We start from the raw sequence: 24964 nt of genomic DNA on the forward strand, positions 1-24964 counted from the left end.
CTTCCCCTTGACTGGCTGTTGGGTGGATGTTCCATACATGGTGTTGTGGGGAAGTCCAGGCCAAACTGGCTGGAGACTTCCCAGTGACTGTATGTTGTGGGTACACCCTTGGGGTGGGACCTGGGTGAATAGAGTGTGTGACCAATATGCACTTCTTGTTATGGGTGTCTGGTTTCTGGTATGTGAAGAACAGAAGCTGCTGCTGCAACAACAGTGCTCACCCCTTTCTTTCCTGACTCTCGATGACCCGTGGCTCCTGCCTTAAAGGGAGTGCAATCAAGAAGGGCCCGTCGACGACTCACCGAAGAACTCTACGAAACCAGGTACTTTGGGGTCATAGAACCTTTAGAAGGAATCGAGACTATATTAAGCATAATTGCACTGGGCTTGTCAATACGCTTTATTTACAGGTTGCTCAGGTGGGAAGATCCTCGCACAGAACTGTCTCTAGGTAGATAGGGACTGTTCTGCCATTGCTTGGTGTAACTTGCTTTCTTCCTGTGTCTATCGTTGATGTATTTTACAATCTGATTTGTATGCTATTTGGGGCTGAAACCCGTGGTCGCATTTCACAGGAATCGATAGAAAGAGTGGTTGCACATAGACTTGTATATATTTGTCATTAAAGTATTACCGGAGTACAAAGTGTGTTATTGTGTTTGTGTATATAACGTGAACGTTATTTATATAAAGACTGTGTTTTCACTAACATAGTGTGTGGACATTCCTTTGTGGGTGGTTGGGGACTACAGTGTACTTAAGAACCAGCCCGCATCACCTCCTGAGAGCTAAGCCTTGATTGCTCGCCACGTTTTACCACTTTGAGAATCTTGGCTGGGGTGTCCTGTGCTTTGACTCTGCCATATTGAGAGCAGGAGTACAGATACCCGCCTCCAGTCTTTCCAGGGGTGATGGTGAGTCATTATCCCGATCTCAGAAACACTGTCCCACTTAAAGTAGTCAATCTTTAGATGACATCGGTAAATGACTGCAATTCCTCCTCCCACCTTCCTTTCTGTTAATATTTTGAATCGAGTAGCCCTCAGGAATTAAACAATGAAACATGGCATGTGAAGTGTCTGTAACCAGGCTTCAGTCATAAATAAAATATCCAACTTGTAGAACTCAATTAATACATTAATCTCAGTAAAATGGGCTACTGCTGACCTAGTGTTTAGCAATGCAGCTTTAGCTGAGGTAGAGAGATCTAAATGTACCTCAGAAAAAGCATTACCAGCTTTCTTTAATTCTATTCTTGATCCACGGATTTTAGACAGTGTACGAAGGGTGAGAGCCCCCTTATTATTATTCATACTTCGCAAGAAATCCCTTTCGTAGTGAAGTTTTGTCATATTTGCTCCTAATCTAGCTACGGTCACAGTCGGCACAGGCTGGCAAAATACCTTTAGATTTGACCCCGCAAAAAGAAACAGCATGGGTCGCCGACCGCCGCAACCCAGGCTGTAAAACAGAGGGTGCTGATCTTTGCATTTATTACTTAAAGAGATGCCCGATGGGGACAGCAGCACCATGTTTTCAGCCTTAATGGTGGCGCTGCCCCTCGCCAGGCATTTGCCAAGAGGCAGCAGCACCATTAAGGCTGAAAAGGTGACCTTGCAAGAAGCTGAGACCTTTTTTCCTAAAGCTCCCGTGAATGAGCTGGAGCTTCAGACTTTAGAAAAACAAGGCCTCGGCTTCCATCGGCCTCACTTTTTCTTCTATAATAGCGAAGGGATACCTCCCAGGTGCTGGCGCTACCATTATGGAGAAAAGACATTTTTTTCAGAAACTTGCAGCTCTCCCACTTGAGCGGGAGCTTCCGGCTTTAGATAAAAGGCCTTGTTTTCAAGCAGCCGGTGCTGGCAGGGCATTAGTGAGCATTAGTGAGCCCCGGCTTCACCCACCTCAGAACTCTTATTTTTGAGCCTGCTGGGGCTCTGCCCCGTCAAGCCCCAACCCAATTAAAGCCCTCAGCGTGGGGGGTGTTGTATGGTGGGGGCTGGCCAGGGCCCCTACCCGCATGCACACGGAGACACACACTCACTCGCCAGGGACCACACGGGACACGTGTGTGTTTCTCGGGTCCCCGGCGCGAACTGCCAGCAGGATAGTCTTTATTTGTAACGCGCATGCGCGAGCCTCGTTGCCACTAATGTTACCAACAAAACTGATGGAGTGTGGGCAGTGCCTTTAGTGGCAGGGGAAAATGAGCTGGGCTCATCAAGGGGGTGTGGCCTAACGGTGGGGGTCATCTTCTGGCTCGTTAGGCCAGGCCCCCTTGACAAGCACCAGCTTAATGGGCTACATGGGGAGAGGGTTTGATTTGAGTTATTTATAAGCATGCACACAACTAACTAAATCAAATTCTGGCGCAGATGGAAACAATAGACTAGATGGAAATGTTGTCATGCAGACATTAGTGCCATTGAATTCACAGATAAGAAAGATGAAGCTTCTATTTAAAAAGGTAGGTCTTTTAGCCTGCCTGAAAAGTCAGGAGTGAATTTGCCCTCTGTAAGTTAGCGGGAGGCTATTCCACAGTCTAGGACCTGCAACTGAGAATCTGCAATCTCCTCTTGAAACACAGTTTGTCCTTGGGATGGTAAGTAGAAGTTTGTCTTCCGCCATTAAGCCCCGAGCAGGATAGTACAGATTCAATGTGTTCACTAAGTAACTTGGTGCCAAGCCATTAATGCATTTGTACACCAAACAACCAATCTTACATTTGATGCGGTCCTCTAGCGCTAGCCAATGAAGGGAGCGGTGGAGGCCTGAGGTTGAGGTGTTTTTAGATGCACCAAATACCAAGCTTACTCCTGCATTTTGTTGCTTTTGTAGGTGGTAGATCTGTTTGGCCGGGACTCCAGCTAGGAGTCCATTACAATAGTCTAATTAGGAATTGTCTAAGGCTCCCACAACCAGGACACAGTCGGTATCGGGAACAAAAGGAAGTGCTTGCCGCAGCAGACGGATGTTATAAAAAGCTGATTATACTTTGGCTAAAACATGACTGTTGCAGTCCAAGTCACTCTGCCAAACACATCCAAGATTTTTTTACCTTAGTGGCATATTTAAGTCTGGACCCCAGGAACAGGGGTGAGAGCGGGCTATTTTTCCCCTTCAATAGATGTTTTGGTCAAAAGAGAATAACCTCTGTTTTTTGGGGGTTAAATTGCAGCCAGTTTTGTCCCATCCAAACCCTTATTTCCTCCAAACATCTGCCTACCTTAGCAAGGGCCTTTTCCAAATCATCAAGTCTGATATACAGTTGCTTATCATCAGCATAGGAGTGGAACCTAAGATGGTGTTTCTCCAAGATAACCATTAATGGGCGCAGATCGATATTGAATAAAAGAGGGCAAAGTGCAGAGCCCTGTGGCGCACTGCAACATTGGGAGAGGATTTCAGAAATAAAACCTCCCACCTGTACACATTGTTTACGGCCCATAGGAAATGAGGCGAACCAGGCCAGGGCATGGGCATCCGCATATACTAGATTCTTAATACGATCTAGCAAGATGCCGTGATCCACTGTATCAAATGCGACGGATAGGTCGAGCATTACAAGCAGGGAAAGTTGACCTACGTCCCCCGCCTGCAACAACTCGTCCCATACCGCTGTGCACCATGACCTCACCCGGCCCAGAGGACTGGGGGTTGCCCAATGGCACTTTAAGATGGAATAGCAGCACCCGTGAGATGGATGGGGATGCAGATTAATACTCAAGCATCAAATCAATAATGACAACTCAATGGTTTGGCAAAGGGAGTCTGTTTAATGACAAGTACAAAAAATGGGGAGTTTCATGAATATCAGCGGATGCGTGATCTTCCTTCTCGCTTCACAACTCCACGAACTTCATAAGAAACACATCATTTATACAAAAAATGTGTCATCACTGACGTGTAACACTTAAAAGTTGGCATGCATTCTATTGGTTCTAGGAAGGTAACTTTAATATAGGTACTATATCTGTATATGGTAATGGACTAAGGGGTTCGGGAAAACACTGTCAGGTGGGGCATCTAAGCCCTTCCTTCAAAAATGGCTACAGTTGATGTCACTAAAAGTACGACGTCCCATTTGTTCTACTAACTATAGGACCCTAGATTACTTGGTCCATTATGATTGGGTTGGCACCGACCCCACTCATACTTTTCCACTTTGCGTAGCAGCACGCTGAATGGTCGGCCAGGTGCAGGGTGCCCACCAGCTCCCTCGGCCTTCCTCCAATTATTGTTACAATCAATCATCATTTTAGTGGTCATGTATCAATTATTTAACTGTGGTTGGCCTCGAGACTGCATCTCTGTCTGGAAAAGTTCTGATATCTTTGCCATGCGTATGTGTGAAAGTCTCACTTCTTCTCGCTCAGCTGGTCGCGTGATTCAGACACCGTGAACTCGCCTTCTTCTCCATGTAATTCGTGTATTTGATTTTCATTTTGCCCACCACCTGCCTTCGGTTTCTTATGTTGACCTTTCTGAGCAGGATATTCTGTTCCTTGCTTCATTAATTGTAGCTACTGTTCATCTATTTTAGCTGATATGACATTGGCTTTTTGGCGTGATTTGTCTTTGCTGAGTTTCGTTTCTGCCTTTTATTCTTGATTTGTAAAATATGAAGCTCTCCTCGTGTGGCCTTTAGTAAACTTTTGGTTGTTTCTGCTTCTTGTGCATAGTGGAAGTAGTCTCATATAACGTGCTTCTTGTGGGGTAGCTATGTATAGGTGGCGCTTGCCGCAATCTATCTCACTACTAAGCATAACAAGCTGCACGATTTTCTTAGCTTTCTTGCGGTTCCAAGCATATGTACATGCGTAAACTAGTCGAATATCTTCGTCATGCTCATCGCATAAGCTTCTTACATTTGACATCGTCCTTTCACTTTAGGTTCACGATGTCCCTTGTCCATGGCGTTTCGTCTCTTTACGCCATTATCAGGTCATCATATCTCCTATATGTGAGTCAGTCTGGGTTCTTGTGAATTCACCATTCGTCTTCCATTAAGACCTTTTTGGCTTCTTCAGGAACTGTACTCAGACAATCTTCATTTCGTTTCATTTATTGATATGGTTTTCTCAATGGATACCTTACTGTCCATGTTTTCTTTGGTGTCAGTACTTCAATAGATACTGTTCTTCTGATAGGTACGGGACAGAGCCCCGCTGCAACTCTCTGCTGGTTTATTTGCTCATCATACATCACATACTTCGGCGTGAACGTTCCTGGTATTTCAAATTGGATGGTTAGAGTGAGGGTCGTGCTTGGGACCTCCTCTACACCACCACCAATGTCGTTTCTGTCACAAGTTTGGGGCGAAACCGGTTTGTAAAGGATGATGAAGACCCTTGTCTTGTATTCTCAATGTTCAGAATTTATTCACTGCAAAAAGTGTTCAGCCCATTTACATGGTCTGCAGATGAAGTCTTCACTGGGGTATTCATATTAGAATTGACAAAATTTGCAATTGTTCTAAAAAACTCTTGGGGATGATTCGGTGCAGCTGTGATTTTTCCAGCTAAAAAGTTAGATTTAGCTCTAAAAATAGCCTTTTCATAATTAGTCAATGCTATTTGTGCTGACAGAACATGTTCCGGTAACTTTGAAAAGTACCATCTATTCTCATGGTATTTATGTTCCATTTATTTATTTGCATTTTTAAAGTGCTCACACAGCCCGCAGGCATCGAGGCGCTGTTACGGGAATTGTTTTTTAGTTACCTAATTGTTTTTTTTGTCTTTGTTTCATATTTATAACGCGCTTAAACATCCAGGGGTTTCTAAGCGTGGACACGGGGATTGAACCTATGTTGCTTTGTGTCGCTTCCAAGGCGAACACGTTGCCGCTGAGCTATCCTCCAGGGATATCAGACCTTCGAGGCTCTTCTGGAAGCACTTGTCCTCAAGGGGGCATATTAAGTACAAATACTGCTCATTATTTGAGTCCCCTGTTCAAAAAAGGCGTTGCACCCTTGAGATAAGGTACATTGACTCAGTGCCTCCCCTAACTTAATACCAAGTATGCTATCCAGTTCCTTTTTTTACGAACAGGTTAAGCACCATTAAATACAGTGGCACGAATTTCGTGATTAGCTGCCTTGATAGAGAAAAGCCTAAAATAGTGGTCTGTCTACAACATAGGAACTGTATCAATCATGTCAATCCCCTTCTCTCTAGTCAAAACTGCGTCAAAGCAATGACCCAGTTTCTGTGAGTGTGTTTGAGTTAATATTGTTGAATCGTGTGAAATAATAATTCCTGGATTTGTTTAGAATCTGGCTTAGTGGGATCCTACAGCCAGATATTTAGATCACCTATACACAATAATTCATTGTATTTGATTCCCAGTATAGCAAGGGAATCAACCAGACCCTTTAGAAATGGCGCCGCCGGATCCCGGGACATATAGACCAGCAGGATCCTTATAGAGTAATTTGGGGTTGTGATGCTGGAAATGCATTGGAGGGACAGGGCCTCCATAACCTTGCCCTTTATTGCTTTATCATGTATGTTCTGTCTTGTTTTCTGCGCGGGAGTTCATGTAGGACTCCTGGCGGTGCAGCTCTTCCTCTTTTTGGTTTGGTGTACAGACCCTTGGGATACCCTTATGGCACCCATGGGTGGGGTTACAACCCTGTACCCCTAGTGTATGTTTCTGGGCACCTGTGTGTGGCTCACAGAGCAGGATAGGGGCTGATGGCAGCTACATGCTGAATGTGACAGGTTCTCTGAGTATTCTCCATTTTGGGATACCCAGGCCCTGCCATTGGAATCAGTTGATTACTGATAGGAAACAAGATGGCCCCTGCGGCCTCTTGCTTTCTATTGCCTGTTACCTTGTACTCCCGAAGTCCTGGGAAGCCCTGACTCTGTCCCTTCCCCTTGACTGGCTGTTGGGTGGATGTTCCATACATGGTGTTGTGGGGAAGTCCAGGCCAAACTGGCTGGAGACTTCCCAGTGACTGTATGTTGTGGGTACACCCTTGGGGTGGGACCTGGGTGAATAGAGTGTGTGACCAATATGCACTTCTTGTTATGGGTGTCTGGTTTCTGGTATGTGAAGAACAGAAGCTGCTGCTGCAACAACAGTGCTCACCCCTTTCTTTCCTGACTCTCGATGACCCGTGGCTCCTGCCTTAAAGGGAGTGCACTCAAGAAGGGCCCGTCGACGACTCACCGAAGAACTCTACGAAACCAGGTACTTTGGGGTCATAGAACCTTTAGAAGGAATCGAGACTATATTAAGCATAATTGCACTGGGCTTGTCAATACGCTTTATTTACAGGTTGCTCAGGTGGGAAGATCCTCGCACAGAACTGTCTCTAGGTAGATAGGGACTGTTCTGCCATTGCTTGGTGTAACTTGCTTTCTTCCTGTGTCTATCGTTGATGTATTTTACAATCTGATTTGTATGCTATTTGGGGCTGAAACCCGTGGTCGCATTTCACAGGAATCGATAGAAAGAGTGGTTGCACATAGACTTGTATATATTTGTCATTAAAGTATTACCGGAGTACAAAGTGTGTTATTGTGTTTGTGTATATAACGTGAACGTTATTTATATAAAGACTGTGTTTTCACTAACATAGTGTGTGGACATTCCTTTGTGGGTGGTTGGGGACTACAGTGTACTTAAGAACCAGCCCGCATCACCTCCTGAGAGCTAAGCCTTGATTGCTCGCCACGTTTTACCACTTTGAGAATCTTGGCTGGGGTGTTCTGTGCTTTGACTCTGCCATATTGAGAGCAGGAGTACAGATACCCCCCTCCAGTCTTTCCAGGGGTGATGGTGAGTCATTATCCCGATCTCAGAAACACTGTCCCACTTAAAGTAGTCAATCTTTAGATGACATTGGTAAATGACTGCAATTCCTCCTCCCACCTTCCTTTCTGTTAATATTTTGAATCGAGTAGCCCTCAGGAATTAAACAATGAAACATGGCATGTGAAGTGTCTGTAACCAGGCTTCAGTCATAAATAAAATATCCAACTTGTAGAACTCAATTAATACATTAATCTCAGTAAAATGGGCTACTGCTGACCTAGTGTTTAGCAATGCAGCTTTAGCTGAGGTAGAGAGATCTAAATGTACCTCAGAAAAAGCATTACCAGCTTTCTTTAATTCTATTCTTGATCCACGGATTTTAGACAGTGTACGAAGGGTGAGAGCCCCCTTATTATTATTCATACTTCGCAAGAAATCCCTTTCGTAGTGAAGTTTTGTCATATTTGCTCCTAATCTAGCTACGGTCACAGTCGGCACAGGCTGGCAAAATACCTTTAGATTTGACCCCGCAAAAAGAAACAGCATGGGTCGCCGACCGCCGCAACCCAGGCTGTAAAACAGAGGGTGCTGATCTTTGCATTTATTACTTAAAGAGATGCCCGATGGGGACAGCAGCACCATGTTTTCAGCCTTAATGGTGGCGCTGCCCCTCGCCAGGCATTTGCCAAGAGGCAGCAGCACCATTAAGGCTGAAAAGGTGACCTTGCAAGAAGCTGAGACCTTTTTTCCTAAAGCTCCCGTGAATGAGCTGGAGCTTCAGACTTTAGAAAAACAAGGCCTCGGCTTCCATCGGCCTCACTTTTTCTTCTATAATAGCGAAGGGATACCTCCCAGGTGCTGGCGCTACCATTATGGAGAAAAGACATTTTTTTCAGAAACTTGCAGCTCTCCCACTTGAGCGGGAGCTTCCGGCTTTAGATAAAAGGCCTTGTTTTCAAGCAGCCGGTGCTGGCAGGGCATTAGTGAGCATTAGTGAGCCCCGGCTTCACCCACCTCAGAACTCTTATTTTTGAGCCTGCTGGGGCTCTGCCCCGTCAAGCCCCAACCCAATTAAAGCCCTCAGCGTGGGGGGTGTTGTATGGTGGGGGCTGGCCAGGGCCCCTACCCGCATGCACACGGAGACACACACTCACTCGCCAGGGACCACACGGGACACGTGTGTGTTTCTCGGGTCCCCGGCGCGAACTGCCAGCAGGATAGTCTTTATTTGTAACGCGCATGCGCGAGCCTCGTTGCCGCTCGCGCATGCGTAAACAGTAAACGCAACATCCCTCCTTTTCCCCCAAACAAGAACACAGTATAACAGGTGCACTCAACATTAACAGTTCAAACTTAAACTAGCAGTCTTCCACCTGTTACGAGGCAGGGTCCATAATAAAGTATTGGAACCTCTGCGGCGGCTTGCACCCCGACCGGCTCGGGTACCTGCGTTCCTCTTCAGGGGGTGCCTCTGGTATCCTTGGGGCCTCTGGCGGTCCATCGTTCCTTGGTGGATCTCCTGCATCGCACTCTGGCTCATTCGCGTCTCTCCCCTGGTCCCCTTTGTGGGCGAGCTGCAGCACTTTGTCCACCAGTGCACGTGGGATAACTATTTGGTGTCCTCTCAGCAGTAGACCGTCCTCGGCTACCGACAGCTCATGGCGTGCCCTCCAGAGAGCCTGCAAGTCCCGTTTTGCGCCATCGTCCCTTCTGGCAGTGTTCATGAGCACTTCGCGCCACTCACCACTGGCCACCGCCTCCTTGATTCTCACGAACACCTTGTCTGCATTCGATTCCTCCGCAATCTCATGGCGCGCCAGGGTGACGGGTAGAGCCGATTCCACCACCAGGTGCACCGCTTCCACACAGTCCGTCACCTCCGCAGAGTCTCTGGGCGGCCCAGCCCCCGGGTGGCGAGACAGATAGTCTGCGGGGTTGTGCGTGCCGGGACGATACAGCAACTTGACCCCGTACTCCATGAGCGAGAGCATCCATCTCTCGATGCGAGGCGGCGGCTTGGACGATGCCCCGGGCATGATTGGGATCAGGGGCCTGTGGTCCGTCACAACGACCCCAGGCTTTCCTAAGACATAGATCTGAAAATGCTTGCAACCCCACAAGATAGCCAGGGCTTCACGCTCAATCTGCGAATATCGCTTCTCAGTCTCGTTGAGCGCCTTGCTGGCATTAGCAATGGGTCGCATAGCCACCTGTGGATCCGCCTGCATGAGGACCGCCCCAAGTCCCACCGGGCTGACGTCTACCACGATTTCCGACTCCCGGTCTGGATTAAAGTAAGCCATAGTCTCTTGCCCCGACAGGGCGTTCTTGATATGCTGTGAACGCCCTCTCTTCCTTCCCGGTCCAGGTCCAGGCCACATCAGTTCTAGTCAGAGCTCGCAAGGGATCCGACAGGGAGGCCAAGTCGTGAATAAATCGTCTACAGTAATTGACCATTCCCAGGAAGCTCCTTATTTCTATGGGAGACTCCGGTGGGGCTGCCTCTTGGATGTCCTTCACCTTCTCCGGGTCTGGGGAGATGCCCCCGGCGTGAAAGACAAACCCAAAGAATTCTATCCGGTCTTTCAAGAATTCACATTTTTTTCTGTGTAGGGTCAGCCCTAGGCCGCGGAGTCTTTCCATGGTGTTCGCTAGGCGCTTCAGGTGCTCCGCTTCCAATTTTGCGAACACCAGGATGTCATCCTACATGTTTATTACTCCCTTGAGCCCCGACAGGGCCCCCCTGATGGCATTTTGGAAAACGTCCGCAGCCGACGAGACCCCGAAACTGAGCCTTTTAAACTGGTACAGCCCCTCTTGAGTCGTAAAGGTGGTAATGTATCTTGACTCGGGGTGGAGCTCCAGTTGATGGTAGCCGGACCTCAGATCCAGTTTAGAGAAGACTCTCGCCCCTTGTAGCTCGCCGACAGTGTCATCTAGGGTGGGCGTGAGGTGACGTTCCCTTTTGATCGCCATGTTCGGCAACCTCATGTCCACGCAGATGCAGACTGCACCTGGCTGTTTGGGCTTTGGGGCGACCACAATCGGAGAAACCCAAGGGGTTGGGCCTTCTACTCTCTCAATAATGTCTAGGTCAACTACTGTTTGTAACTCCTTCTCCACCTGTGCCCTTAGGTGGAACGGGATTCGGCGATGCTTGAGTGCTATTGGTCTCACCGACCCATCGATGTGAAGCCGGATGGGGTCCCCTTTTAGCTTCCCTATTCCTTGGAAGATCATGTCGAAACGCTGCAGCAGGCGTTCTAGGTCTGTGTGATAAACAGCAAACGTGAAGTGCACTATGTTTAGCGCTTCGGAGGCGGCACAGCTTAAGAGGGAGTGCGGGCTCACGCTGGTTACGAAGAATCTTGCTTTTATCTTGCACTGTCCATGGGATACTGGCGCCACGAACATTCCCTGGATGGGAAGTGGCGTGTCTCCCCCGAAGGTGTATATCCGCGCATTGGATTCTGTCAACTCGGGAGGGCCTGGGAGGGCTTCATAATGTTCAGTCGCTAATACACAAACCGACGCTCCCGTATCTATGAGAACCGGGGTGGGAACCTCTCCGATGTCTACCGTGCATGTCGGTTGTCGGCTTCCTCTGGGACCAGTGGCAATGCTTGAGATGAAGAAAATGTCCTCATCCTCTTCCTCCTCCTCTGCTATTTTCAGGTCTTGCAGGCCTTGCTCGACTGACGATACCCCTCTCACCCTCCAGGTATTACTTCTGCCGACTCTCGCTGGCCCTTTTGAGGCTGCCACCGGGGTGGATGCCCTGCACACCCTCGTGTACTGCTCCGGTGTGCCGCACCGGCCACAGACCCTCGATTTTGCTGGGCACTCTCCCACATGCGGCAGGTCATAACCGCAATAGGGACACGACTGAGCATTGCCAGGCACTGGAGGGCCATCCCCTCTCCTCGGTGTCCATCTCGCCCTCCCTGGAGCAGAGCGTCCAATGGCAAATGCCTCTTCGTCCTTGCTAGGGTGCGTGGCTGCATCCATCTTCGCCCCCCTGGCCTCTGCCAGTTTGTAAGCTCTCCCTGTGTCCAGGATCTGCTGTAGGGTCAGCCCAGGCTCTCTCAACACCTGCCTCCTCAACTTCCCCGAACTGCACCCTTGCAGCAGCTGGTTTCGGACCATCTCCTCCTCATTCACCCACCTGCAGGAGCTTGCCAGGTGCCTCAGCCGCGCACAGAACTGGTCTAGCGACTCTTCTTCTAGCTGCTTCTCCGGACCCATGACAAACCTGTAAAAGTCTACATTTGCCATGGGCAGAAAGTGGTCTCGAAGAGCCTGTTTTACCGCGTCATACGTGACTACTTGGATGTTGAGAGAGTCATAAATTCTGTGGACCTCCGTCCCTGCAGAGTACACCCTGATGGCAATCTTTGCTTTGTCATCCGTCTCCCCAGAGGCCCTGAAGAACATTTCTAGTTTCTTGACCCATAAGAGCTATTTCGGCCCCAATTTAGATGGTGGGCCAGTGGTGTCAAATTCAGGCATGGGGCTTAAAATGCTGTGCATCCTGCGTGGGATGGGCGCAGGGGCACCCTCATCTTCCCTTTCCTCACCCATAGTGGTGGCTGAACAGAGTACTCACAGACCGTTGCACCACGAAGGTGTGGAGATGGCTCAAACACTAGATGTGACGGTTGAAGTCCACTGCTTCTGGTATGATATGGCACCACACTTTTTTTCTCACCACAGCCCTGCTGCAGGCTAGGGCTGTGGAAAGTTCCAAAAATGAATGTCCAGGCACTGGGGATCGCAGCCAGCGCACGAGGACCCTCCTGGGCCGCAACCGCTGCGATCCGCATGTGAAAACAAGATGGCGCCGGCCGTGCGCGCGAGTCCGTGCCGACACAGAGAAAAAGCCTTGAGCTCCGATGCCGTCGGAGCGGAGATGTGAAGCTCCGTAGTCGTCATCGTCGCCAGTGTTGTATGGTGGGGGCTGGCCAGGGACCCCACCCGCATGCACACGCAGACACACACTCACTCGCCAGGGACCACAAGGGACACGTGTGTGTTGCTCGGGTCCCCAGCGCGAACTTCCTGCAGGACCGTCTTTATTTGTAATGCGCATGCGCGAGCCTCGTTGCCGCTTGTGCATGCGTAAACAGTGCATATACACTACAAGGCATAAAATAAGCAGTGTTGCAGAGCAATTTGCTATGCAATTCTCTCAGTTTGCTAATCAAATCGAAACTTGTGTAGGAAACCTAGCTATTTAATTTACCTTGTTAAATGAAAGCACAGTGCATCTTGCATTCCTCTCCTACCTCTTGGCTCTCTTCCCAATGTTTGCTCTGTTCACTGCAAGGTCAAAGGGGCTAATGGAGCGAGTGCAGCAGTAATTATCACCTCAACTCTCAAGAGTGTTAGCAATAATTTATTTTGTCAAAGAATTGTAAACCAGAAGAAAATTGAGAATGCTTTTATCAAGCTAACTGTATCCTCTCTGACCAGTATGTGTTAACTTTGCCTAATTTTTAATAGACAGTCACGCAATTCCATTCTTAAAAAGTAAGTTGTTACATAATTCATAATTTCAGTATTGCTACTGTAAAACACTACATTGTCTCCATGTTTTACAGTAAAAGTTAGGTTGGTGTACAAATAGTGTCAACTATATTTCATTTTGCTGGGGAAGATGCATCCTATTGACGAGGTAACACTTTTAAAATGTACATGATCACACAGCCAAATGCTTTTCATGACAAACCTCGTTCTGTGACCTATTGGTACATACATCTCTGAAACTGGTGATCAACCCATTGTATCTCATCACCCTGTTGCTTTATATCCACTACCCTGAAAGTGAGATGGGACACAAACTACCATATTCCACCTAGTTTGCCCAGTTCACTGTCTGCTATGCCATCCACTCTCCTTAGTCTCTTACTTTCTTTCCTCTTACTGCAATACCATACACTGTAGTTAGCCTACAGAGCTCACTTTGCTGTATGATTATGATTGCATTATATATTTGCACCTGCAGGAGAGAGCTGCTCAAACTTTCAGAGCCTTTTTTTTATCATATCTATTAGTGCATACATGCCAACATTCCGAGGAACCTGGGAGGGAGATTTTTTCAAAGAAATCGGGAACCGACAATTTCCCCGTAGGAATGCATTGGGGAAACTATCATTTTAGGCGGGAGAACGTGAAAAATAGCAGTATTTTTTTCTGAAGAATCTGGAGTCTCCCGCCTAAATCGGGAGGGTTGGCATGTATGTTAGTGTTCCCCATTCATGCAGCTAACCTTTTACATTTTTCAGACACTCAACCAGGGCTCGCAAAGTTTACTTGCCCACTCTCATAGTCCAGTAGATTGTATGTAGGGTGAGTACATTTGCAGGGGATGTTAACATCAAAGAGGGTTTGTGGTGACATGCACCATTTTACAGAAAGCGCCTTTACATGTATTTTCATCAGTTGCAATGGGTCAATTGCATTTCTCTTAGGTCGAGTAGGTAAACAAAGTTACTCAATCTGCAGGTCTAGCGGAATTTGAAAGAATTTGGAAAGCCCGACTCCTCTCACCAATGTCTTCATGGGTGCACACAAATGATGTATTGCTCATTTTATGTCTTGGGTACAAATAACTTCTGATGACATTCAACATATTAGTACAACATTGCTAATCGAATTGGTTTGTTTGCTAATCAAGAACATTTTAATTAGCAAACTCTGCTAATCAATTTCTGAAAACTAATTTATGCCATGCACTACGCAACAGGGGGCAAGTCCCGTGTCCTTCAAAACCATTTTATAAAGTTTGCCACTGTAGGGGAGGTAGCAAAAGATCACATTATGGCCTTTCCTTGCTAATTACATATACTCATCCATCACAGCCTGTAGACTAATGCCTGCTTTGTGCGTCTGTACCTTCCACTCAGTTCGTTTTCGTACAATCATGCCTTTCTTCTCTTACTGTGCTAGTACCACTTTTCTTTCTACGCAATGCCGTTTTATGGGCGGGCCCTGTTTCGGCCGTGTTTTATCGTGTGGTTCGGCGCACATTGAGTCTGCGCACAAAGGCCCAACATGTACTGGGGAGGTTCGTGGTAATTGTTTATCCCATCCCCTGCGTTGCTTGGGCTTGCTGTCTCTTGGACTTGTTTCGCCGTGCGTTAGGCCGCACTCCGCGGATGCTCACTGCGCCTGCGCGAGAAGGCCTGCAGATCCTCGGAGTTTCCTGATTGTGTAGACGGAACCGAGTTCAGGGCAGAGTATGGAGGACCCAGAGCCACAGCACAGGACCGCAGTGGACATCAACCGGGCGGGGGTCAATGAGCTGGAGGGGGCGCTGAGGGGGATAGGACGGAGGAGAGCCCGGGGCATCGTGAGGAAGAGAGAGGTAAGAGGGCACGGGGAGAGGGACACTCTGAGGTTGAAGACGGGTTCTGGAGGTCCAGGTAGACTGGGGAGTCCACACACAAGGTTTCGTGTGGGTCTGTTGGAGAGGGAGACGGGCCTGTGGGGAGGGGATGTGGATAGGGGGAGGGGCTGTTGGACCTTATGGGGAGTTGAGGTCAGAGTAGTGGTTTAAACACTTATTTTGAATGCTGAGCTTCATGAGTAAAATAGTGTGTGCAGTTATCCCCCCCCTCCCACTTCTTCTCGTACTATTCCAGAACTACTTTCTAGATCAAACCTCCTAAGGGCGAGTATAATCATTGTGGCTTCTCGTCACTCACTGTCCCCCCTTTTAAAGCATCTTTGGCCCTCTCAGACTTTCTCTGAGAATAAAGAATACAGAGTGAGGAGGATGTTGTGACACACAGGTGGAGGTGATTCCTGATGGGGGAGGACTGTAGATCAAGGATATCAAAGCTGGGGACGTTTGGGAGGGTGCATTGTGTAGCGCGAGTGGCATCCCTGGGCATGATGACAAATATGGAGGCTGTGGCGAGTGCCGAGGGAATTGAGTGGAGTTATAGGTTGAGAGAAATTAGTTTTGGGCAAGGTGAACATAGCAGATGGGGAGCAGAGTAGTGAGTGCAGTGGGAGTGATGTGGGACCATTAAATTTGGTAGGGAAACCGAGCATTCATAAGGAAAGGGCATTGGACAGTAAATGCCTGAGAAGAGTAGGAGAAATGTTAAGACAGTGGGGGACTGGGAGAGAAGTGAAACACCAGACATGACTGGAAAGCTTATGAAGGAAGTAAAGCCAGCTGTGAGGCGAGCCAAGGATGGAGGGCTAGAGAGGTGAAGAAAGTTTTGGAGGGCTAGAGAGGTGAAGAAAGTTTTGGAGGGCTAGAGAGGTGAAGAAAGTTTTGGAGGGCTAGAGAGGTGAAGAAAGTTTTGGAGAGAGGAGAGGTGGGTAAGATCAATGGGATGGAAAGGGATGAGGAGAATAATCAATGGGTTGTGCTGTGTTGTAAACACTTGTACTAGAAATCACAATAGTCGTATAATTCCTCGCCACATTCATAACTAGATGGTGGCAGTCAGCAACCATGTCTGACATATGTAAGTATTGCATGAATACTTTTCCACTTTAAGGAAAAAAGGGAGTCTAATTTCCACTCCTCTCACTTACTAGGGCTTGAATGGCCTTATTTTCCTACAATCGTCCTGTTGATATCCAAGCTTCTCCTAGAAATCTGACACTATCACAAAAGAGAAGGGTGTGAGGGGGCATTATGAATTTGATGAGGAAGCTGTGATGAATCGAGGGAATTTGTCCCTTCTCCCTGACGCAAGCCCCCTCCGCAATACCTTCCCTAGGGGTAGAGGCAAGTGGGACCTGGCCGGGAGAACTCCCCCTTTGGGGACAAGGACTCCCGGTTCCATGAGGCACTCCCTAGAGACATCTACCTTTATGGTTTGTTCTTCAACATCAGAGACATGCAAAAACCATGACTGGGACGAGGAAATCCTGAATAGAGTCTAGAATATTGCTGGAAACAAGCATGTACCTTTAAGCCCCAGTGTCTCACTTACTTTGACGAGAAGGTTAAATAATGGACACTCTACGTGCCTGAGAGAGAGGCAGAGTCGGCACAAGCCGACAAAAGCCCTTGAGTTTGACACTGCCCTGAGGAGTGAGAGAGATGAGGCCGAGAAAGAGGGAGGGAGCTCTGGACGCTAGAGCTACAGTATCAGCATGACATGAGAAGCCCTAAGCAGGGAAACCGTGATAGAAGCTCCGGGACGCTACGAGTCGCAGTGTCAGACAGACACGAGAATCCAGAAGAAGGGGAACAGAGAGTTCGGAAACCTAGACATATGGCATCAACCCGACAGGAATGCCGGAGCCACTGTGACATCTAGACACTAGAAACCAGAGGAAGGGGAATTGTGAAAGAGAGGCAGAGACGCCAAAGGGAAAGCGCCAACACAGATCAAGAAGTCTGTGAGCCAGGAGTCCGAACGAAGGTGGTGGCCAAGACCAGGGAAATCCTGTAGTGGACCGTAGGTTCTTCCAACATCGCCAATGGCACCATGCAAGTAAGGACACAGCGTGACCGCAACTTTGTTAACGGACAAGGATATCGAGTAGAGAGGAAAAAGAGCTGAAAGACCAGTATAATGCGAAGCATACGTTGCGACTGCTGGGGGATAATGGGCTGCCCAGAGAGGATCACTATATTAAACTAATAATTAGTGTCAGTATAAAAGCATGAGGAAAAAGTTCCCCTTCGAGGAAATGCGCTATGGAGCTGTAAGGGAAAAGGTTAATACAAAGAGGAAAGAAATGTGGACAATAATATCCTGGGAAAGGGAGAAGAGTCACCAATCAATCCATGCAAGACCAAGAGAAAATAAAATGCAGAGAGCACAATGAATCCCGGTTTAAAAAAAGCAGATCGGGGAAACTAAATAAAAAGCAAACCTACCAAGGCAAGTCTAGTCACAGTTGGCCACGATAGAAATGTTATTCTGACATAAAAAAACCAGAAGGGGTTATCAAGGAGACAGGAAGTTTACAATCCGCTCTTGAAGAGTTACAAAGACTATTATGAGACATTTCCAGATACTGTTTAAAGATGACCTACTATTGAAGAATCTTACAAACTGGTATTAATAAATATCCTCAGGAGAAGGGAGTCACTCTCTCCTCTTATAGGTTAAGCGGATTGTGTTCCTTTTGGACCTTCATGACTGACGGACAAGCACCTTAGTTATCACTCATAGAGATAGGGAAATGTAGGCCTTGTTTTACTTCAATAAAAAATTGTGAACCATGTCAGTGATGGCTGGGCCTTATGACGTCGTATCCGTGCCGTGCTCAAGATTAGGAGGGTACAGCTCTTTTTGACCCCACTCGGGTCTCCAGCAACTGTCCCACAATCGCCTGTGCTCTGGATTTCTTTTTCTGCATCTGGGGCGGTAGTGACCCCCACCAATCTTGAGCGGTGTGTTTCGAATTCAACCTCCCCAAACATCTGCACCGTTACCACCGACTTGTCTCCAGTGCAATGCAGTGCCACCCAGGACGGCCCTTGGGTGCACACTGTGATTCAGAGCAGAGTCAGCTGCACATGTCCTGGAGCTCCAAGCCATATTGAACACCATGTGTGCATTAATTGAGAATTTTTGTTTTGAAATCCTAATGGACACACCACTTCATTGTTATGTATAGACAAGCAGAGTGGAATCGGGTCTACGCAGATGCTCACTCGCAGTGCTGTTGTGGGAGTGGGTTATCAACAGGGCCTTCATATTTTGGAATCCACACCGTTCTGCATAGTGGAAGTTGGAGGCGGATGCCCTCAGCAGATGAGTGGTTTCAGTCCACCTGGCCAGGTTCTGTTTTTGGATCTGAAAAGCCTATACCGGATTGCTCCAATCCGACTCTTGCCGAGACTGGACCTGCTTGCTCAGAAGGGTGGGAGGAGATTTGGCCTTTTCCCCCTCCTATCGCTGTAGTGGTCAGCATGGCACCTGAAGGACTGTTGAGAAAACATGGAGGTTGTCATGGCTGCTTGGAACCCTTCCACGAGGGCCCAATACAAAGGCAAATGGACCTGGTCTTATCACTGGTGCCTTGTCCTTCCTTTCCAATTTTGCGGCTCTGGGGGTCTCCGAGTTGTGCTGCACATACCTCACGCAATTGCGTTGTACAAGAATGTATAACTGGATTCCTTCTCTCTTTTGAGTGTGGTAATTAAGCGCCACTTTGAGGGACTCAAGCACCTATTTCCACCATTGAGGATACTTTACTTTTGAGTCTGAGGCCAAGCTAGGCTGTTGCTGGATGGCCTGGAAAATGACCCGCCTGCTAGATATCAAGTCAACTCTCCTAGTTGGTGAACCGCAGGATTTTGTTTTTTAAACATCTTTATTTATTAATCGAAGGCATACAAGAACAATGCATTGGTACATTACCCGAAGATGGATCCTTATTGTCTGGCTGGAAGTTGTGTATCACCTGCACATTTGCTCTTCAGGGTGACAGACGTTTGCAAGCCCTCGTGTGTTTTCTGGTTTTACCCCCCCCCCCGTCCCCTCACACCTCCCCACCCTCTATTCCCCCAACGTTCAAAATCAAACTTTTGGGATGTAGAGATCAAACTGAGTGAAGTCTTTCGTAGGCAATTGAGTCTTGGTTTTTACTAAGTAGAAGTTCATATGACGTGCATGCTCCTGAGTAGGCGTGGCTTGAAATATTGGGCTTCTCTGTCCTTCACTAGGTCAAGAAAGGGCGACCATATTGTTAGGAACCTTAGGTATTTTCCAGAGTTAAGGGCGCATACCTTCTCCATGGCCATTACACTGCAGATCTTGGCCCACCACCAGGCAGTTTGTAGACCTGACTCGTTCTTCCAGTTCTTTGCTAGGGTCATTCTCGCCGCTGATAGCAGATGGGTGATTAAGGAGGCCCTGCACCCTGACATTGCGTATATCCCTTCTATGGGCACTCCCAGCAGAATTATTTTTGGGGACATTGGTAGTTCCACTCCTGTAATGTCTTTGATGTGGCTTAATATTTCTTTCCAGAACGTGTTCGCTTTGGGGCACGCCCACCACATGTGGAATAGGTCGCCTCTCTTTCCGCATTTCCTCCAGCAATTGGGTGAGTTGGACTTGTTGATTTTATGTATCCGGTGGGGGGACAAATACCATCTGAGGCATAATTTATATGCTGATTCTTTAATTGTGGTGCATCTGGAGGTACCATGTGCTCTTGCCCAGATTTGATTCCATTCCTGCTCGGTTATGGGTTCGTCCACGTCCTTTTCCCAGCTCTCTTTATATGGGAGCACGTCTTCCGGTTGTTCAATGGTGAGTAATCTGTAAAGTCTGGTCACTCCCTTTGACGTCTGATCCTCCTGTAGGGTCAGTTCCAGGCCTGATGGTGTCCTTGTGCCCGCCTGCTTCACTGTCGGGTCAGTTATCCAATGCCTAATCTGTGTGTATCTATAACGTCCTTTTACTTCCAGGCCGAATTTCTGCTGGCATTCTGTGAAGAGCATGGGGTGCCATTATTATATAGGTCTTGCAGGGTCAGTGTGTCGGCTCCTGCCCATCCTTCCCAGAACTTTTTTTTTTTGGTAGGCCCAGTGAGGAGTCCGGATTGTCCATGAGTGGAGTGTTGGGGTATATATCAGTTCACGTCTGGTACTCCCAGGCCTCCGAGAAGTGGTGGGTGCGTCATGATGTGTTTCTTCCCTTGGCAAATGAACTTGAATATCACGTTTTGTAGCTCTTTGATCTTGGCCGGGGTAATGGTCATCGGCAGCTCTCTAGATAAGGTGCGTATCGTGCTTATTTACACATCTAATTATGGGAAATACGGATGATTTTTGTTTCTACTGCGTACCATGTACGCTGTGTTTATTAATTAAAAAGAGCATACTTTCCACCACTAGATGGCACTGTAGCAAGCTCCTGCCTTGAGGCAGGCAGGCCCTTCCCTTGCCAGTCTCTCTGAGACATGTATCCTAATCCAGGGCTCAACCCACCACCTCGGCCCTGGAAGACCTTTCCAGAAACGCACGTGTCCTTCTGCTACGTTTTTTCATTTGTAGAGTAAACTGAGAGAGGAGGCCACAAACACGGTGACACCAGCCAGGTAAGCAACCCGCCCTTCTGCTGCAGGCGCTTTTCAATTGCATTTTTATTTTCTGTTTGACAGCCCGGACCGCTATCTGATCGAATCTCGCATGGTCCGGGCTGTCAGAGAAATAAAACCGCAATTGAAACCAGTTCAACGTATTTTGTTTCTTCCAAAGCAAATCCATCTGCTCGGGTCGGATGATAAACCAACTGCCCGTTTCCCAGAGTCACAGTCCCCCTGAGACACAGGCTGTGTCCCTGATGAACTCCACCACAGTGTTGTCGACGCAGCCTGTGTCTCGGGGGGGCTGTGACTCTGGGAAACACGTTTCCTTTGTCATCAGCATAGCCCGCCCCCGCCCTGTGACTGTTGCCCCCATGCCCCCCATTACCGTGTCATGCCTCCTCTCCCTCCCCCGTGACTGTCTCTGTGCCCCCATGCCCCTGTTACCGTGTCATGCCTCCCCTCCCTCCCCCCAAACCCCGTGACTCTCTCTGCTCCCTTGCCCCCTGTTACGTGTCATGCCTCCCCTCCCTCCCACCCCCCATGACTTTCTGTGCCCCCTTGCCCCCTGTTAGGTGTCATGCCTCCCCTCCATCCCCCCGCGACTGTCTCTGTGCTCCCTTGCCCCCCTGTTACGTGTCATGCCTGCCCTCCCTCCCGCCCCCGTGACTGTCTGTGTCCCCTTGCCCCCGTTACGTGTCATGCCTGCCTTCCCTCCCCCCACCCCTGTGACTCTCTGTGCCCCCCTGCCCCAGTTACCGTGTCATGCCTCCCCTCCCTCCCCCCACCCCCCCGTGACTGTCTCTGTGCCTCCTTGCCCCGTTACGTGTCATGCCGCCCCTCCCTCCCCCCACCCCCGTGACTCTCTGTGCCTCCTTGCCCCCAGTTACGTGTCATGCTCCCCTCCCTGTGACTGTCCCTGTGCCCCCTTGCCCCCCGTTACGTGTCATGCCTGCCCTCCCTCCCCCCGCCCCCGTGACTGTCTCTGTGCCCCCTTGCCCCATTACGTGTCATGCCTGCCCTCCCTCCCCTGACTGTCTATGCCCCATGCCCTCGTTACGTGTCATGCCTCCCCTCCCTCCCCCGCCTCCCGTGACTGTCTCTGCCCCATGCCCCCGTTACCGTGTCATGCTCCCCTCCCTCCCCTGTGACTCTCTGTGCCCCCATGCCCCCCAGTTACGTGTCATGCCTCCACTCCCTCCCCCGCCCCCCGTGACTCTCTGTGCCCCCTTACTCCCCATTACGTGTCATGCCTGTCCTCCCCCGTGACTCTGCCCCTATCCCCCCGTTACCGTGTCATGCATCCCACGACCCCTGTGACTGTCTCTGTGCCCTCTTGCCCTCCCTGTTACGTGTCATGCCTGCCCTCCCTCCCCCCGTGACTGTCTCTGTGCCCCCTTGCCCCCCGTTACGTGTCATGCCTGCCCTCCCTCCCCCACCCTCCGTGACTGTCTGTGCCCCCATGCCCTCGTTACGTGTCATGCCTCCCCTCCCTCACCTCCCGTGACTGTCTCTGCCCCCTTGCCTCCGTTACATGTCATGCTCCCCTCCCTCCCCTGTGACTGTCCCTGTGCCCCCATGCCCCATTATGTGTCATGCCTGCCCTCCCCCGACCCCCGTGACTGTCTCTGTGCCCTCTTGCCCTCCCCCGTTACGTGTCATGCCTGCCCTCCCCTGCGACTGTCTCTGCCCCCATGCCCTCGTTACCGTGTCATGTCCCCCCGCCCCCCCTTGACTGTCTCTTGTGTCCCCATGCCCCCCGTTACCTTGTATCATGCGCACAACTTATTTTTTTGGTGTGTTTTTATAGTGCTGAAAATAAAGTGGCTAAATCAGGATATTTTTCTTTTGCATCATATCGTTTTCCATTCAGGATGTGGAAAATAAAGGTACAGTGATATTATTTTGCCCCAACATGCTGCTATAAGGATTTACATGTTGTCATGATGCTTTACTATGCAATTTGGGTATTTTGCAAGTAAACTCTATAGGACAGTATTTTTGTAGGTCTTGACACCAAAACGTAAATATTTGTATGTATGGAATGGAAGAAAGTGGCCATGCCCAAATTGAAAGAGTGGGTTAAAATCCCTGCTTCGCTGTTTAGCGTAAGTGTGTGATCCTGGGCAAATATTGCAATCTCACCCTAACTTCAACTGCAAAAAATTGAGTGCTTATGAATGATTACGTGTACACCCTTACTACAATAGGACAGTTTTAATAAGTGTAGGGCCACATTGGTGTACGCGGGTGCTCCTCTGCTAGTAGCTCCAATACTGCTGCATGGAAATGCATTATTTTAAAGGTTTTTATAAGCTAAGAAAAAAAAAGAAATGCATTATTGCTGCACTGGCCCGCCTCCAATCTCGTAACCCTGGATTTGACAGGCAGACAGTCCCACCAGCCAGTCAGTGCACCAGAAATTCTAGTATAGCAGACTGGTAGAACCAACATTACATTTTCTCCCCTGTTGCTCCAAGCAACTGAAGTGGTTTGGGCCGCCAAGAGTACTGCCCCCTCCCCATTCTGCAATGTCCACGTTATGCTATGATATTGAGTCTTTCATTGCACACCATCTGCCATTTGGACACTTTCTAGGACCTTCAGGATCTGCAAGAAATGGGTGTTTCAGACTTAAAAGAGAGTGTTAACTGATTGTAACATTGAAGCTGCACTAGAATAGTCTGATTACAAGTAAGAAGTTAAATGCCCTTACACAAGTAAGTTTGCCACCCCTCCACCGTCTCTGAAGTTAGTGCTTCTCCCAACATTTGAAGGGTTAGCCCTGTCTAAATTGTACCCCAGGTGCACCCCTGGATGTGTGCACTTGTACTTACAAGTTATTTCATGGCAGAATATTTTCCGCAAGTGTAATAAAATGGTTAAAGGCAAGCCAGACGACTTTGAGCTACAACTCCTTTTGTCTACGGGTCTGATTTTACATATGCACCGGGTGTAAATGTTGGATACGTTTTACTCTCTTGCAGAGGAGAAAACTCCTTTTTACTCTCTTGAAATTGCATTTACTCTCTAATTTCAAAAATCATGCGTAAAATACTCCCACCTCAAAATCTTATCTGGAGCACTGGTCATCGGGGATGGCTCCCACCACGTAGAGGGGTCTGGGGAGGATAGTCATTTTTACTGCTGTGATTCGGGCGAACCACAACAGTTCTTGGGTTTCCCATTTGCGCATATCTTCCTGCAACTGTTTCCATAGGGTGTTATGTTCATCTTGTATAGTTTGTTTGGATCGCACGTTAGGGCACTGAGAAGGTCTTCTCCAGTTTCTTAATCACTTCCCTCTTCGCTGTGATATTCATTGCCTTAGATTTGGAGAAGTTAATGGCGAACCCGTAGACCTCTCGGAATTCCTGTAGTTGAGACATTGCTCGGGGCATCGTTACTTCTGGGTCTCTCATATGTCTCATATCGGCATATAGTGCGATTTTTTTTTTTTTTATTTTTTTTTTTTAATTTTTTTTTTTATGGGTCGGCTGGTCGAACTTCATTCCCCTGATTTCCGCATCCTGCCTGAACCGTGTGGATCAGTGGGGAGGGCGGGCATCCTTGTTGCATACCCCTTGCAACTTAGACTTACTCAAAGCTTTGAGTGTAAAGCTGAATCTCAGGATTTTTGCTAGCAAGCCATTCACGACAATTCATAAAGACAAGGTGGTGGTGCGTATTCATCCTACACATAATTCATGAAATGTGCTTACTAGTGTTTGTTTTAAATCCTACCACAAAGGGGAAAGGATCCTTCACATTCTTGATATTCGTCAACCCCTGCGTAATCTCCCTGGATAGGTCTATGGAGCCCAGATCTTCAGACAGGCTTTTGGTGCATTATTGGGTAGGTTATGTGGGTCTGCAACTTCTAAAGTCACCATTGCCTGCTGGATTGTTTTATGCATTGAAGAAAGATACAAATCTCAAGGGCTGCATATGCCTAAGGGTCTCCCTGCGGTTTGCAGCCTTGTGGCTTTTCAGAGAACCGGGCTCTGGGAGGTCATGTTAGAGCAGATGCTCTGTTCCGTCGAGCAGTTCTGCAAATCTTGTTAAGATAGTCTGAAGACGACTGTGTGTTTTATGCTGGTTTGTCTCCCACAAGTATGGAAGAAGGGGGATTGTACGTGGGCGTAAGGAAAAAGTTACTTGCCATAGCAACTACTAT

At 48.4% G+C, this 24964-nt stretch overlaps 1 protein-coding gene across 1 annotated transcript in view; it reads left to right on the plus strand.

The window, feature by feature from the left end:
* Positions 1–14844: 14844 nt before the first annotated feature.
* Positions 14845–24964, plus strand: part of LOC138528653 (F-box/WD repeat-containing protein 7-like) — an 865213-nt gene continuing 855093 nt past the window's right edge. The window contains exon 1 of the mRNA XM_069640473.1: positions 14845–15133. Coding sequence (XP_069496574.1) covers positions 15008–15133 — 126 coding nt within the window. The 5' untranslated portion in view covers positions 14845–15007. The remainder of the gene's footprint in view (positions 15134–24964) is intronic.

The sequence above is a fragment of the Ambystoma mexicanum genome, chromosome 7q, assembly GCF_040938575.1.
Source record: "Ambystoma mexicanum isolate Mex_15411 chromosome 7q, UKY_AmexF1_1, whole genome shotgun sequence".
Lineage (NCBI taxonomy): Eukaryota > Metazoa > Chordata > Amphibia > Caudata > Ambystomatidae > Ambystoma > Ambystoma mexicanum.